Below are 17,658 nucleotides of genomic sequence, written 5' to 3' on the forward strand. Positions count from 1 at the left end.
AATAGACGCAGAAAAAGCATTTGACAAAATCCAACATCTATTCATGATTTAACAAAAACAAACCTACAGAAAATTGTAATCTCAGCACTTGGGAGGCTGAGGCAAGAGGATCACTGCAAGTTCGAGGGCAGCCTGGGCTACAAATCAAGTTGAAGACCAGCCTGAACAGCATAGTGAGACTTTATCTCAAAAAAAAAAAAAAAAAAAAAAAAAAAAAAAAAAAAGAAAGAAATGTAAGGTCTTTAACTCGATCTGATAAAAGCCATCTATGAAAAACCAACAGCCAAGCTGGGTGTGGTGGCGCATGCCTGCAATCCCAGCACTCCTGAGGCTGAGGCAGGAGGATCCTTTGCAAATTCAAAACCAGCCTGGGAGACAAGGTGAGCTCAAGGCCAGCCTAAACTATATAGAACCTTGCTTCAAAAAAGATGATGAGGAAGAAGCAGAAGATGACGATGATAATGACGACCATGACCATGACCATGACCATGACAACGATGATGAAGACAGACCGACTGACCGACCAACAGGTAACATCATACTAACTGGACAAAAACTGAAAGCTTTCACTCTATAATCAGGAACAAGCCGGGGCACAAGCAGCACAAGCGCCTGCCTACCTGGCAAAGGCAAGGTAATAAGTTCCATCTCCAGTATCCAAAAAAAAGATAAAACCAGAACCAAGACAAGGATATCCACCTTGATTACAACTCTTATTCAGTACAGTTCTGGAAACATTAGCCAGAGCAATTAGACAAGACAGAAATAAAAGGAGCAAGGATAAGAAAAAAAAAGTTTATTATTTGCAGATGACATGCTATTCTACATAGAACCCAAAAACTCCACCAAAAGACTTCTAGATCTAATAACCAAATTCAGTAGCATAGGAGCCAGAGATTTAGCTCAGTAGTGTATGCACCTGGCTGGCAAGCATAAGGGCATGAGTTCGATCCCTGGTACCAAAAAAAAGTAGCCTAGCTGGATACAAAGTCAACATGAAAAAATCAGTAGCCTTCCTATACACCAAAAACTCAAGAGAAAAATTAGGAAAACAACACTCTTCACAATAGCATCCAAAAAAGTAAAATACTTAGGAATCAATCTAACGAAGGAAATAAAAGACCTTTACACTGAAAAAATTCCAGTACTCTGAAAAAGAAGATTAAAGAGCATTTCAGAAAATAGACAGAGGCTGGGGATATATAGCTCAGTGGCACAGCATCCGCCTAACAAGTGTGAGGTCCTGAGTTTAATTCCTGGTACACACCAAAAAAAAAAAAAGATATTCCTTGTTCTTGAGTAGGAAGAACCAACAGTGAAAATGACTATTACTTCCAAAATTGTTAGAGAGATTTAATGCAACCCCAATCAAAATACTAATAGCATATCTCAAAGGGTTAGAGAAAATAATCTTATAGTTCATTTGGAACTAGGAAGAGACCTAAAATAATAAACAATTCTAGGCAACAAAGCAAGGGAGGGGGGGATCACAATTCCTGACTTGAAATTATGCTATGAGGGGCTGGGGATTTAGCTCAGCGGCATAAGCGCCAGCCTTGCAAGCAGGCAGTTGCGAGTTCGATCCCTGGTACCGATAAAAACTAAAAAGACAAAAAAAAAAAAAAAAAAAGAAATTATACTGTGATTAAAAAAGAAAAAAACAGCATGGGCAAAAACAGACCTGAGGATCAGTGGAGAAGATTAGAAAATGGAGAAACAAATCCAAACACACTCACAGTCACCTTATCTTTGACAAAGTACCTAAACATCCTCATTGGAAGCCTGAAAACTGGCTTTCCACATGATTAGAATTAGAACCATATCTTAATATGCATGAAACTAAAACTGAAATGGATCAAAATTCTAAATACTAAAACAGAAATACTAAATCTGGAGCCAGGCATGGAAGCACATGCCTGTAAATCCCAGCAATCATGAGGCTGAGGCAAGAGGATTACTTCAAATTTGAGGCCAGCCTGGGCTACAAAGTGACTTCAAGGCCAGCTTGAACTGTGTTGTGAAACCTGTCTCAAATACTAAAGATGCTGAAAGACAGAACAGGTAGAACTCTTGAAGATATTGGTGCAGTCATAGAGTTTATGAAGAAATCTGGGTCGCACAAGAATTTTTACAAAGAATCAACAGGAACCTCACCTTATTTTGCACAGCGAAGAAACTACCAGAGTGGGGCTGGGGATGTAGCTCAGCAGTACAGCGCCTTCCTGGCAAGCATGAGGCCCTGAGTTCGGTTCCCAGTACCAAAAAAATAAAAAAAAATACCTACCAGAGTGAAGACACAACCTTCAGTGCTGGGAAAAATTTTTGCCAGCTGTTCCTGACAACGGACTGATATACAAAGAATTTAAAAAAAAATCAGATCTCCTAAATTTAAAAATCCAGTCCAAAAATGGGCATCTGAAATGAATACACATTTCTCAGATAAAGTACAAATGGTAAATAAATATATGAAGGAATGGGGCCAGGGATATAGCTCAGAGGCATACGTAACTTCATGAGAAGCAACAAGGTCCTGAGTTCTATTCTCAATACCAAAAAACCAAAATCAAACAAAAAAATGTTCAACATCACTGGTCATTCAACAGATACAAATTTAAACAGAGATTCCATCTCACTCTAGAAAAAATTGCTATTTTCAAGAAATCAGCCAATAACAAATGCTGGCAGAGCTGGGGGAAAAGGAACCCTTTTCCACTGTTGAGGAGGGTAGACTGGTGGTGCAAGCACTGTGGAAATCAGTGTGGAGATTCCACAATGCTAAAACTAGAGGTTCCATTTGAACAGCGATTCCCCTCTCTGTATAGTCCCAAAAGAATTAAAAGCATGATACCAGTGATATATGCACACTCATATCTATGGCACCACAGTTTGTAACAGCTAACCTTGGAAACATCCCAAATGCCTATCAATGGATAAATGAATAAAGAAGATGGGATTTTTTTTTATTCAGCAGAGTACTACTCTGCCATAAAGGACAAGCTTGAGACATTTCTAGCTACATGGATGCACCTTGAGACCATACTCATAAACCAGACACACATATTCAAATACTGCACTGTTTCTGTGGTGTGAGAAACCAAAATGTATAACAGATATTGTGTAATGAAAAGGAAATGTTCAAATGGGAAGGAGAACACAGGACAAAGGAGTGGGAAAGTAAGGTACCTGAAAAACATGAAAATAAAGAGGTTGAAGGGAAAGGAGGGGATTAGGAAAAAAGGAAGATATATCATGTAGAGGTACAAATTTCATTATGATAAATGTTATCGTTATGTGTATCTAAAAAGTACCAATAAAAAATGCCCAATTACGTACAGCAACATGCATGTGCCCGCTCACCTATCCACAGCCACACAAATATTTAACTTGCAAAAAACAGCAAGAGCATCTCTATTTTTGCAGAACTGGCTGATACATGGAGAGACATTCACAGCTAGGCAAAATGGTGCATGCTTATAGTCCTGCCTCCTAGGGAGCTTGAGGCAGAAGCATCCTCTGAGCCCAGAAGTTCAAGGCCAGCCTGAGCAACTTAGGGAAATGGTATCTCAAAAACACAAGGGGCTGATACAGCTTATTGGCAGAATGCTTGCCTAGCATATGCAAGGCACTGAGTTCAATCCCCAGCACACAAAACTAATTAATTTAAATAAAAATGAAAATAGTCACTTAGGAAATCACTAGGGAGAACTCCATCACTTTTCAAACAGCTTTATCACCACCACAGGTTTTCTTAACTAAGCTTTCCCATTATCTGCCCAGCTAGGATGACAAACTGAATAGTGCCTTTTTTAGAAGCTAATTCTTAATCGAATTTCTCCTTAGAATGTGATTCAATAAAGTTCCCACTATAAGAAGCTACTGATAGTTACTGAGGTAAGATCGAAAACTCAATGTATTAGATATGGCAGAACATGAGCCCTAGACATTTTTAACTGTGTTATCAGAACGTAAATCTTTATAGCTTCTTAATTAATTTTTACATACAAGGCACACAGTAAAACAAGGCACAGACCTGTCAGAGTCAGCCCAACATCTCTGATAGAAGACTGAGGCTATCCTTACACTATTAAGTCGTATGCTTCAAAGGACAGTTTCCAAATTCTCACTGCACACTTCACATAAGTTTTCTCTGCTGTCAAATTATGACTAACCACATTAACAAAAGAAACTCAGTGGTTTCATTTTTGGGCAGTTTGTGTATTTTTTTTTTTTTGCAGAGCACTTTCAATTTTAAATGTGCGTATCTTTTGACACAGCAATTTCCAACCTAAATTTATGGTATAAAAATTCCACACTGGGAGGTAGCACAGTAGTAGAGTACTCACCTCACATGTGCTGAATTCAAATCCTACTCCCCACCCCCAAGCACAAGAAAAAATTAAGTCACATTATAAACAGTACAGTTTGTTATAGTCCAAAATGTTTGTGCAGTGTTCACTTTGTCAGTACATATACTAAAAATGTTTATGGAACCAAGCATAGAAGAATTTCTGAAACTTGGTACACCAAGTAACCAACCAGTGGTAAGTCCTGGAATACACATGTAGACAGTGAGAATTAAAAACAAGTATTTTTCAGTTTCATCTTTGTGGTTTTACCCAAACTGGTTTTTCTGAGACAGGGTCTTTCTATGTAGTACAGGCTGGCCTGGAACTTAGATCCTCCTCCCCTTGTCTTGTGAGAGCTGAGATTACAGGTGTGTATCACCAAAGTCTGGCAAGAGGATTCCAAGACCAGCCTGAGCAATTTATTGAGATTTTGTCTCAAAATTAGGTAAATAGAGCTGAGAATATAGCTCAGTGATAGAGAACTTTCCCAGTATGGGCAAAGCTTAGTGTTTAATTCTCGGTACTGCAAAAAAAAAAAAAAAGAAAAGAGACAGACACCAAGCACAACTACTGATCATCAATTCATCCTTCTGCAAGGCAAGATTCTACTGAATTTGCTAATAAGCGGGGACAAATGGGTCTGATAAGAGTCCCTACACATTTGTGCCTGTTTTGCAATCTTAGAACACAACCCCAAGAATCATGATCACCTTCCTAAAGCAAAACCCTGGCATCTCTCCCTCTGTGGCCTCTCCTCCCTCAAATCTTTGGCCTCCTCCTCTACATTTCATTTACAGAATAATAAAATTGCTTAAAAATACACTAAGATAGGGAGGAAAGTTTTACTTTCTGTTTTAAAACAGGATGTTTGAGTACATTATTTTATAGTAAGCCTCAATTCCAGACTATCCCAACTTGTCTTTTTCTTAAAGTAAGCCAATAAATCAACTCTTCAAAGAAGCCAAACAAGATTTCTGTGCTTTAGAGAAAGCAACCAACAGGACATCTCTGCTCTGACTTGCAAGAGCAAACATGATCTGGGCTGCTGTGTAAGCTACTTTGAGGATTTGAACAAGTTAAATAGGAAGAATAAAGGTAGGTAGGGCAGAGCCACAGTCCAGATACGGGCTCCACTAATCACCTGTGCAATCTCAAGCAGGTCATCTCTCCCAGGGCTTCATGGAGAATCCTTAGGTAAGGCAACCAATACCGCAAAAGAATCTACTATTATATCATTATTAGTTTGCCCTTCTGAAAACAGGTGTTTGAAAGTAATAAGAACTAAGGAGTAATAAAATCCAAAATGTGTAAAAAAAAAAAAAAAAAAGAAAACAGGTGTTTGATATGTTCTGAAAGCAGTATTTTATTGATCAATGGATGTGCTGACCAAGTCTTTAAAGGAATTATTCAGGCCAAATCTTCCATCTTAAAATCAACTGATCTAACGTATCACCCAATTTTGCCAACTATTGTGATCACCAAAGAATTCTAGAATGCTAATTTGGGGAACATGCTCTTTTATAAGGAGCAGATTTTTAAATATGCAAAACTGAGAGAATTTAGTTTTTTCCAAAAGATTTCCCATAGCAAAATTTTTATGAGTAAAATGAAAAGAATGTTTAATTTATGCCAGCATCCTAAAATAACAGGATTAAAGTATTTGAAAACTAGCTCTCATGATTCCATAAATATTTTGGCCCATAGTTTCAACCTTTGCTTGTCAAATCATTACGTATTTAGACCACCAAATAAAAGCCCTAGACTTAATCGTCACTGATTTGGAGGCTAAAACAGTTTCAGAGAATTTCCCAGCCGTATGTTAATAAAAAGCAGAGTGACCTGCCTCTAACAAAACGAGCTCACGGCGGCCAAAAGCACTGAAATACATTAAGGTAGGTCAGGGACCAGATGTCACAAACAAGTCCTGTCCACTGAGCAAGGAGATACGCCAAACTTAGAATACTTCCAGCTCTAATGATAAGCAGAACATGCTCATAGATGTTTCTAGAATTTAAGAAAACAAACAAAATCCACTAAATGCATTTGGGAAAAATGGCTATACTCTTGGCTCCAAAATCCATACATTCATCTATTTACAGCAGGGCCATAAGGCTAAGATTTGAGGACACCTCCACTCACTCATCCTCATAACAAACTCCCTGTGGTACCCTACACAGCTGATCCTACCATCCTGCTCCACAGGCTTTCATCACTTCTACACACTGCTCTGTCTGCTTTCCTCTCCCTGACATCCTCCCTCGTCTTGTTTTCCTGGCCTCTTTTTCCTCCTAGAGCCTCACTCAGTCCCTCAGGTATCTTGTTCAATTCCCTGGTTTCAAATACCATAAGTTAATGAAGTCCTTAATTTTCCTCTGCTTTGTGCTTCTGACTGATACATCCCTCTGCTTCAACTTCTTTATTTAAATTTTCTAATAAATATTAGAAACAATATGCCAAAAGCAATGTTCTCAATTTCCACTCAAGACTTTGCTCCTCCTCCAGTATTCCTCATTTTGGTAAATGGTCTCAATTTATAGCCAACTGCTCTTACAGAAAAAAAAAAAAAAAAAAAAAAACACTTGTCATCATTGAGTCTTCTCAAATCTCTCATCTAACTCATCACTGTTTCTTAGAAAGGTACAGAGAGAATAGTCACTCCTCATTACCTTTACACTTAATACCATCATCTCCTCACTGGATATTACAATGAGGACTGACTCTTGACTTACAGTGCTAAATACAAGTTTCAGATTTTTTTTTGTCCCGGGGATCGAACTCATGACCTTGTGCTTGCCAGGCAGGCACTTACGCCACTGAGCTAAATCCCCGGCCCTAAGTTTTAGGTATTTTCTTCCAGGCATGTTGACGACACTATTCTTCTCTCCCAATTTGCGGAACAAAATCTAAAGATGACCACCAGCAACTCCTCTCTGCACATACATGTATGACAGAGAATCTTATTCCATCTCATCTTAGAAACTAGGGTGGCCTGATGACTCTTTTGATCAATAAAATGGGACAAAAACAATGTGTTGATCCCAGGTCTCTAACCTTTAAAAAGATTAGAAGCTTCCATTTTCAGTTAGGGTGGTCAGTTGCTGTTATTTAAAAAAAAAAAAAATGCAAGCAGCTGGGCATGATGGTGCAGGCCTGTAATCCCACCACTCTGGGAGGCTGAGGCAGATCGTCTACAAACTAAGCTCAGCCTGGGCAACTTAACCAGTTGGAGACAGTCTCAAAATTAAAAAAAGAAGAAAAGGCTAGAGGATAAAGTTCAGTGTGAAGGCCTTAGGTTCTATCCTCAATAGTGCAAAAGCTAAACAAACTTAAAACTACTATTTAATGTTGAGATACTACTGGAGGAAAGTTACGGAACCAATTACATGAGTGAAACCTAAACCTTTTAGTTCTCCTTAGTAAATGACCCTAAAGGATAACATGGGTACTGGACCAACCATCTAACAGACCCATCAAATCATGAAAAAGAGTAAACTGTTCGCCTGTAATCCTAGCACCCTGGGAGGCTAAGGCAAAAGGACTGCAAAATCTGGACAACCTGGTGATTTAGTAAGACTGTCTCAAAATTTTAAAAAAGAATCATGAAGCCAGGCGTGGTGGCTCACGCCTGTAATCCCAGCACTCAGGTGGCTGAGGAGGGAGGATCGTTGGGAGTTTGACACCAGCCTGGGCTACAAAGTGAGCTCGAGGCCAGCCTGAACTGCATAGTGAGACCCCATCTCAAAAAAGACCAAAAAGGGGGCTGGGGATTTAGCTCAGTGGCATAAGTGCCTGCCTTGCAAGCGGGCAGTCATGAGTCCGATCCCTAGTACCAGTAAAAACGAAAAAGCCAAAAAAAAAAAAAAAAAAAAGAATGATGAGAAATAAGTTGTCTACAATTCTAGCACTTTGGGAGGCTGAGGCAGAAAGATTCTAACTTTGAGCCCACTCTAGGCAACTCAGCAAGACTAGAGAGAGAGAGAGACAGACAGACAGAGGAGAAGGAAGGGGAGGGCTGAGAGTGGGGATACAGCTCAGTGGTACAGTACCCCTGGGTTCAATCTCCAGTACCAAAGAGACAGACAGAGACAGAGGTACTGATTTGCTGTTTTGAGCTATTAAGTCTCAGAGATCACTGAAATACCATAGCAGTATGTGATGATGCCTGACATTAAGAACTTGAGCTTTCTTCCATTTATGGTTCCACTAGCTTTTCTTAGAATATTTCGTGATAATTTCAAAGTATTTCCTAATCAAATTGAATGGTTTTAGGATAGTTCTCTAAAATATGTACAGCTGATGTACTTTGTATTCCCCTTCAGGGCAATAAAAATTCACACACTGTGTTAATATTTATAACTGTGTTTATTTATCAATACTGAATACTTGCCAAACAGCAACTTCAGACCATGATAAATTACACACTCAATTTTATGGAGCACTCAAAATTACACTTGCCACTGGGCTTCAAACAAAATCCTGGCAGCCCAAGCCAATTTGTAAACATCAGAGTTACAGGACAGATTCTAAGAATGCCAATTCTACCCCTGCTCACTGCTACCACACTGCCACCTCCTGTCTTCTGACTCAGGAAGCTTGAATCAGGGGCAACAGTCGATAAAGGAAACTCAGCTAAGAATAGCACAGCTAAACATCTTTCCACCTCTCCTTCCTCCCAGACCAAACCAACTGCCAGAGTTGCTCAATGGATAATTCATACCTTTCAAAATTTAGTTACTACTAGAAAAGCTGCTGCCTGAATATTGCTAAGGACAATTACAATGCAGTCACCTCAAATACAGCTTTACTTTTAACACAAAATCCCAATCCTATAAGAGTGCAATTGTAGTAGTGTGTATCGTTAAGCGTTTTAGTGCAGTAAAGGTAATCCCCCACTTGCTGACTGCCTACAAGAAGTATGCAAGCAAAAGCAACTGAGCTACTGCCATCCTACAGAAAAATTCAAGCCAAGCTTCTTAAAGGGTTTCCCAAAAACCTCAGATCTCCAATTCCAAAGGGTATTTTTAAGCCTTAGCTGATAATTCATTTATTTCAAACAGAAGGGCAAAACCTCAGAACAAAATATGCCTCTTGCAGTTTATTATAAGGGCACTTGGCCTGAACAGATAATGTTAGTGACCACACAAATCAAAAGGAAAGTCAGAAACAGAAGCCAAGATTCACAATTCCCACTGGCACTGCGCAAGCATCATGTTTTTATAATATCTTCCTCTGGTTCACCATAACGGCTACACAGTAAAAACTACTTAACAGTTACTTTCTAAAAATCCTAAAAATAAATAAATAAAAACTAATAAAAAATTCTATTAAAGCCAAACTAAAACATTTTTCTAACTGTACCAAGAAGATATGAAGTCTCCCTCCAGCTACAACCATTTAAGCAATCACACACTGATCTTCTATTGAGCGCGCCAAAGATAACTACTTGTAATTCTTTACCAAGTTTCCTAAGTCAGAACCTCAAGTATCTGCATGTGTGACAAACTTGCCAATTCACAAGATTCACCTGTACCACAGTGATAAGGACCAGCACAGCTATTCATATCTATGTTTAAAAGTTCAGTTTGAAAGCTTTTAATATCTAAGACTTTGAAGCTGGCCCCACGGCAAAGGGTCATATGCTGTGGCTAATGGGCACATTGCTGGTCAAGACACCATCCTATTCTATAATTAACAGCTATTAAAATGCAACACTAGCTTTTAAGTAGCCACTTAAAGTCAAGGAACATTTAAAACCCCAGTGACTTTTATAATGCTCTGTCCAAATTTACCTGGTAAATGCAAGATTCTAAATGAAAGTAACTTGTTCACTTTATTTTTTAAGGAAACAAGGACACAAAGAAAACACATTGGAAAAATATTAACTGTAATATTCCATTTTATCCCTCATATTTCAAGGCAGGGATATAGTTTAGCAGTATAAGTGCCTGCCTGGCAAGTGCAAGGTCCTGAGTTCAATTCCCAGTACCAAGAAAAAAAAAAAAAGTATCATTTATACATATAATCTTTATCAGGGCCATTTATTTTGTGAATAATTGTGATAAAAATTGACCCAGCTATTAAAAACTGAAAATATGAAAATTTCAAAATTTAAAGTTGATGTAAATTTAACTAAAACCACCATTCTAGGGCTGGGAATGTAGTTCAGTGGTAAACCCTTGCAATGTACAAATGAGGCTCCAGCATGGAAAAGAGAAACTACCACCATCCTCTTAGCTTCTCCATGTCAGCAATTTTGCCATTCCCGCTCTCAAGCCCAACAGCCCACACACTCAGAAACAGTGCTTAGCCTATTTATGTAATCACACAGAGCTTTCTGTAAAGCCCCACAAGATACCAGATGCTCTTCCGACCAAATTCAGCCAGTCTTTCAAAGTCACAACTATTTCCACATTCACCTTCACCTCAGAGAAAAATTTAAGACTATACCTCAAAGTCATCATCCATGTTGACTCTTTCACATTTGGAACCCGATGTGTAACACTATCACAGATATCCAATGTAACCTTCTCTTCATTCCGGATGCAGGGGACCTCAGTCTCTCCACAGTACTACTATAATCTTCTCTACCTAAAGGATATCTGAATGCAGAAAAGCCACATTCCTTCCACATTCCCTTCAGACTTCAGTAATCGGGAACTAAGCTCAGTGCAAACCAACTCAACAATACCCCTTCCTGCAGGGGTCCCGCCCAGCTCAGCTTTCAGTCAGAGCCAGACCAGCCTGTCAAAGACCCAATCAGCGCCTGGGCTGGCTGCCCCGTGTAGTCAGTGCAAGTCCATTCATCCGTTTCAGGGTGCTGCCATAAGCATTCACCAGCACCAGGTTTTCAGCATGCCTTGCAAAGCAGGTATTAAAGGTCATGGTTGCACCAATGGACATGCCAGCCTCAAATACACACACGACCAGGAGATGGAATGAAATAAAGAACTCCACCCCAAAATCCTGCAGGCTAACTTAGCAAAAACTGATCTGTGGCAATCAACTCACTATCAAAGCAACCACCAGGGCCACTTAATATTGCCATAGGTACTGGACATGTAGTCACCACAGTGCCTTCTTGGCTCTGAAAATGGATGCAGATGGTGGGACAGTCCAGGTAAGGAAAACTACACCAGGTAACTCCAAAGCTAGAACAATATTGTAATATAAATTTCCAGGACATTTCTCTCAGGGCAGAGCAAGAAGGCTCTACTTTTGCTTGACATTTCGGTAAAAGGATTTACAGTATTCAATTGTTCTCTGAATTCACTAAAAAAAAAAAAAAAAAAAAAAAAGCACCGTTCTATGTATTTTACTAGTAAGCGTATCATTTAAAATGCTGAGTATTTTAGCTAGTGAAAAATGAACTTTGAACTTTAAATTTTCATCTACATTGTTAATAAATTGAAGCTTTCAATAATAAATAATTGCTGCTGCTGGTAACATTTTGCCAAATGAGGAACTCCTGTTCCTTATGAAGTAACAAGTTAACTAAGTATATGAGGAGTGTGAAGGTGGCTTTCTTTAAAAAAACTGGAGCTAGAACCCAGGATCTTTGCAGAGCTGCATCTCCAGCCTGGGTAGTGAAGAGATTTCACTAAAATTGCCCAAGCTAGGCTTGAATTTTGGGCAAAAGGCTCTAAGAATAGAAAGGGGCAGTTGTTACCAGACAATGTTTCTAATTTAATTCCCTACACATGGGGGAGAAATTAACACCAGATTGGAAAGGAAAAGCAAAGAATAAGGCAAATTACATACAGGTTAATGAAATGTACCTGGAAAACTCAAGCTATTTAATATTTTAAATTTAGAAACTCCAAAATATTAAATTGCCAGTCCTTCAAATACACCTATTTGCTTATTTTTTACTCAAACGTTTATGAAAACTAAAGGCTGAAGATGGAGCTAATGGCAAGGCACTTGCCTAGCATGCACAAAGCCCTGGGTTCTATCACCAGAAAACTAAGACTGGCTAAACATAAAAATAATTAGAATTTGCAAAATATGCTTACAGTGTTTTTTCCAAGGTAGCCAATTAACATAGTATGCCTTTAAAAATTCTTTTTAAGGGGTATGATTTCTCCCTCAGTTTTGCAACTCCTGTGAAATGACGATCAATTTAGATACTTTTCAGCACATATATATTAGTTTAGGAGTTTTAAGAATCCCATTCTATTGTATAATTTGATCCCTACCAAAATTCCCTTCTAGAACTAAACCAGATCCTTGAGATATCTTTCCAATTATTCTAATGAAAATTAAATACATATAAAGACATCTACAAAAATCCAACTCAGCTCATTCTTAACAGTACTCAGGAAAACGCTCTATCTGGAAGAGTTCAAATTAGAAACAGGAACACAGAGGATGTTTTTGTCCCCATCTATCCCACTTTTTTTTTTACTTCTATTAGTACATGTTTGCAGTTGTAGGAGGTCGGAACATGTACAGGACACACTTCTATTCCCTTCTTTTTCCTCTCTCTCTCTCTCCTGTCACCATCTATCTCTGCAGAGTAAATCCTGCTGCCCTCCAGAACACACAGTTGCACCAATTCTTAAACAGATACAGGCAGCCCTGGTTTGAATTAACTTCAAGCTTATTGTTTGGCCTGGTAGGGATGGGGGTGGGGTCGGAGGCAAAGCAGAAACTCTAACCCCACTAGAAAAACCCAGGACAAATCTACCCCAGCACCACTGGGAGGGACCTGCACCTTTCCAGTTAGTTAATCTGAAATTGGCCCACGCTAGAGAAAAGAGCTATTTCTCCAAAATAATTCAGTGCCTGAAACTGTCTGCAAATATTTTGTAAAGTGACACATTAAATATGCTCTCAGAGAAGAGAAAACGCACTGCTGAAGTAGCACAAATACTCCAGTCTCTGCCATCTCTTAGTAGTTATTTGTAAGCAAAAATACACCAAGCCATGGGGTGAGCATGGACAAAGGCGGTGTTTGCAGAAACCTGCATAACTTTGGAATGAGAGGACTTCTGGGCATTTGCTCAGTATTCTAATACCCACTGTTCAGCTAACAGAGTAAAGGCAAATTCCTTTCCTCTCAGAGGCGCCCACCATGGCCTCCTAACCCGGAGAGGGGAAGGCACGCTGCAGCCGGGCGTGTGGACAGCTGCTTTCACCTATCCTGATCATTCACTGCCTCCTAAAATCCTGCAGATTCCCCAAGACTGTTAGTTGAGACTGACTTAGTGTTGCTGTAACCTGACCGGCTCTGCAGAGAATATTTGCTAGGAGAGCTTCCTACACATGCAGACTCCATTCCTTCCAATTATCATCAACACGTACCGCTACCATAAATTTAAATGCAAGGGTAAAAGACGGGAAATGCCAAATCATACTGCAGCCCCGTAAATGTAAAAGGAAAAGAAGTTGTGCTCATCTCTATGTCTTTCCCCCAATAAGGCGGTGAGAATAGAAAAAAAAAAAATTAGCTCACCTTTGCCTTTTGGGGACCGAGTGTTCAACTTCTATGGGTTTCCCGTGCAGTTCCGTTTTACCTGCGGACACAGGAAAGATGAGACCGTCGGCCAACTTCGGCGGCTTTATCCGCCCATAAGACCTGCACCGCTAGCTAAGTGACAACAAGAATGGCTCCTGAGACTCTGAATGGCCCCCAAGGCCGAAAGAGAAGCCAGGCGCCGCGTGGGTGGGAAGCCGACCCCTTTGCGTGGGTGTCGAGTTTTAGTCTACACAGGGTTTATCAAAGAGCGAGATCCATGTGCACCACTTCTTCGGTGACACTAAGCCTCCTGGCTCTCGCCCACCTCAAAAGTCACCCAACCCCACCAGGCCTGGAGCAGCGACGCGGCCCCTCTTGCCACCAAGCACACTCCCCAGAGGACAAACCCGGGCAGGGGGATGCTGGCTTTCTTCAGGAGGGTCGCCCCGGCCTTCCTCTCTGGTTTAAACCAGCGCCACCAAGAACAGTAGGCAGTGGGTTTGGAGAGGACCTGAGTGGCAGTAAGGGGGTCGGCCAGCAGAGAAGGGAAAAGAAAAGATCGGTCAGAGGTGCAGCTCAGCACAGACCAAACCAGGCGCCACCCAGCCTGCAGCCCGAGTCGATCGGGGGAAGCCGAAATGCCCTGGGCTCCAGGGGACCCCAGCGCAGGCTTCCCGGTGGACGTCCGGGTCCGCCTGCCACCGCGCCGCGCGTGTCCGGGGGGCCGAGCGCACGGGCCACCCGAGAGGCCGCAGCCCCACGCCGGGCCCCGACAAGAGGCGGGTGGCGCGGCGGCGGCGGCTCCCTCTGTGGCGACAGGCAGCCGCCCCCGCCCACCTGCCCCCTTCGCTCTTCGGACCGGGTGAGGCGGAGCAGGGACGCCGGCCACCGTCGCTCCCCGCCCGCGGGTGGAGGGGACGCGCGGGGCCGCTCGCGCGAGGCACGGCCCGCGGCCTCACGGCCCGCCGGGGTCGAGGCCACTTTCCGCTTCCCACGCCCGGAGACAGCAAGGCCAGCGCCGCCTGGTACGATCAGAAGCAGGAAGGAGGGACGGGCGGCGTGCGCGCTCGGGGCCGAGGCCCGCGGGGCCGGGGCCGGGCCGGGGCCTGGAGCCCGGGCGGGGCGCGAGGCGAGCGCCTTCCGCAGCCCGCGCCGTCCTCGGCGTCCCCGAGAGCGCGCCCGCCCCTCGCCCGCAAGCCCTGCCCGGGAGGGAGCACAACGCGGCCCCAGCCCCGGCGAGGCCGAGGGGCGCGGGGGCCTCGCCCGCCGCCCGCCCGCGGGCCCCACCTGAGAGCGCCTCGATGGCCTTGAGGGCCCAGCCCTCGTCTGGGCAGTCCACGAACGCGTAGCCCGTCTTCACCAGGAAGGGTCCCGACACCGGGATCTTGGCGTCCTTGAAGATACTTTCGAGGTCCGAAGGGGCGGCGTTCTCGCTGAGGTTTCCAATGTACAGTTTGTTCATTGTTAAGAGTGGTTGGTTTAAAAAAAATTAATGAGAAAAACGAAAAATTAAAACCACCCACAGTGATGGATAGATCCGGCGGGTTTTGTTTCCCCTCGTCTTCTTGCCTTTAAAATACACAGCACAGAAAGAACCAAGCCAAGAGCCAGGAGCAGAAAATCAGATCCGAAGGTTCTTGTTTTTCCTTTTCTAGGTATTAAAAAAGGAGAAAAAAAAATCTAGCCACAACCCAAACGCAACGTCGAGTCTTCCTAACTCTGAGGAGGCGGGATTAGCAAGAGAAAGGAGGAGGAAGGAGGAGGGGAAAAAACTACTTTTTGTCTCTTCCTCCCCAACCCCTTTGGCACGGCCAGCGGACTGTGAAAATATCACACTACGTGCGGCAGGCGCCGCCTCCCCAGAAGAACCCCGAAGGGTGACTGGCAGGAGGGACGGAGAGGAGGAGGAGGGAGGCGCAGGAGGCGGAAAAAATCCGCTCCGAGTGTCCGGCTTTTTGAATGAGCCACGTGTTCAAACTACAAATCAACGTCTCACGTGAGGAATCCCAGCGCCTCAATTAGAGCGGGTTTCGGAGGAAAGGAAAAAAAAAGAGCGAGCGAGAGGAAGAGGGGGAGGGGAAACGAGACGGGGCGAGGGGCCGCGAGGTGGGGGTGGCGAAGGGGGGTGCTCAAGCGGCCGCACCGGGGCGCAGGGGCGCGCGGTGCGGGGAGCTGATTGTCACCGCCCGAGTTTAGTAAGGGTCATCTGGTCGGGGCGGATCCGAGGAGGCAGTGTTAGAATGCTGATTATCTTTCTTTCAAATAGGAGCCAGAGATGATAACTAGACAGTTCCTCAGCTCTAGTGACCGTAATTTTAATCGTTCGATTTTTAAAAAATAAAACCAAAGAGTCACAATCTCCAAGTCGTCTGGTGGCTTTGATGACGAGAAGTATAACCCCGGCCAAGCACGGGGCACATTTCCAAGGCTGGCAAGAACGGAAGCGCACAGGGGGAGGGGTGGGGGAGCGGGGCGGGCAGGCGCGCCCCACCCTCAGCACCCTCACCGGAGCCTGGGCTTCGGGGAGCGGGGCGCCGGGGCGGTGGGGGAGGGGAGCCGCGGCGTCCTGGGCGGGTGTCTGGCGACACCTCCTCCGCCTCGGCTCGCGGTGGCTCAGGGCTGCGCGCTTGCCATTGGCTGCTCGATTCAGAAAAGGATCGGGGATAAATGAGGCCGGGGGCGGGCTTGGCCACCGGTGGGGGAAGGGAGCGCAGGGGCGGTGGTTCCTGGCTTGGGCCTGGGGACGCAGGGGGCCTGGGCTGCTACGGGAGAGAAGTCCGAGTGAGGAAAGTCGGTACTTAAGGGGAAACCCTTTCGTCTAGAGGGGAGAGAGTAGGTTCGTAGTTTAAATAATTTTAGTTAGAGAACTTGGGACTCAAACAGGAAGACCGCTCTGGGTTAGCTCTAGGTGGGATTCGCGCTCGAGAAACTGTTCCAGTCTCCTCTGCCTGTATTTGACCATGCGAGCCATTCATAATTTTCCTTGTATGTAACGTGTACAATGGTTGGGGGTGGAGGGTCTGGGCCCGGTGGAGCCTTCCTGGGCCAACAAACTGAGAGCTAGAGCCCATGAATAGGGAAACGAAGGCAGTGCTGGGGATCTTGTGCAAATCTCTGCCGTGTAATGGTTGTGTACTCCACTCCAAAAGGATTAATTTTGTATCAGATACTCGTGATAAATTTTTAACAGGTATTTCATAGATAAGATATAAAATGCTAATTTTCAGAAAGTGGAATTCTATACAGTGTGAAAATATAAACAATCTTTGATTTCGTATTATTAGAGCAAAGTGAGTAGAGAAAACATTAACACTGGAACATCTTCAATAATTGAAAAGTTACAGTTCGCGTCTTTGTCAAAAATGTTATGTAGCACGCAAGCGTATTTGCCTATCAAATGATGAGTGGCAGATTAAAACATGGGGAAAACTAAAATATACAATGTATTTACATTTTTGTCTTTTAAAAATTTGATTTTTCTAAGTAACCGGAAGCTCCCAGGTCATCCATTTTAAATGCAACTGTTGTAACTGATTTTTCTTTACTACCAAACATATCCAACTTTACAAACGTAAACACACTCTCACAGTATTTTCATTTAATTTAGTGAAATGTTTTTATTCCATGAGAGGGAACAAACAGGTTCTTGTATCATAGAGTTTAGACGGTATTATGAGCTCCATCTGTAAAGTACATACATTTTGGTGGCTACATTTCTACTTGTGGTTAAGTTTAACTTTTTAAAAGTGCTTATTTTTCTTTTTCATGGTTTTTAAAAGAAAAAAATTATTCAAAAAAAAAAAAGGAAAAGAATGTACCCTTGTGACTTGTGTTGATGCAATGTCCATGTTAAAA

At 42.8% G+C, this 17,658-nt stretch overlaps 1 protein-coding gene across 2 annotated transcripts in view; it reads right to left on the reverse strand.

Moving 5' to 3' along the window:
- The window catches only part of Igf2bp3 (insulin like growth factor 2 mRNA binding protein 3), a 126,642-nt gene extending 110,843 nt beyond the window's left edge, over positions 1-15,799 (reverse strand). The window contains exons 1-2 of one of the 2 annotated variants that reach the window (XM_063239455.1): positions 15,091-15,799; positions 13,801-13,861 (exon numbers count right to left, since the gene is read on the reverse strand). In XM_063239455.1, coding sequence (XP_063095525.1) covers positions 13,801-13,861; positions 15,091-15,265 — 236 coding nt within the window. In that variant the 5' untranslated portion in view covers positions 15,266-15,799. Of the gene's footprint in view, positions 1-10,793; positions 10,820-13,800; positions 13,862-15,090 lie in introns of those variants that run through there. The other variant, XM_063239463.1, reaches the window with a different exon arrangement.
- Positions 15,800-17,658: the final 1,859 nt, after the last annotated feature.

The sequence above is a fragment of the Cavia porcellus genome, unplaced genomic scaffold (genome assembly GCF_034190915.1).
Source record: "Cavia porcellus strain 051 isolate PalLab524CR breed Dunkin Hartley unplaced genomic scaffold, mCavPor4.1 scaffold_2, whole genome shotgun sequence".
In the NCBI taxonomy this organism is placed as follows: domain Eukaryota; kingdom Metazoa; phylum Chordata; class Mammalia; order Rodentia; family Caviidae; genus Cavia; species Cavia porcellus.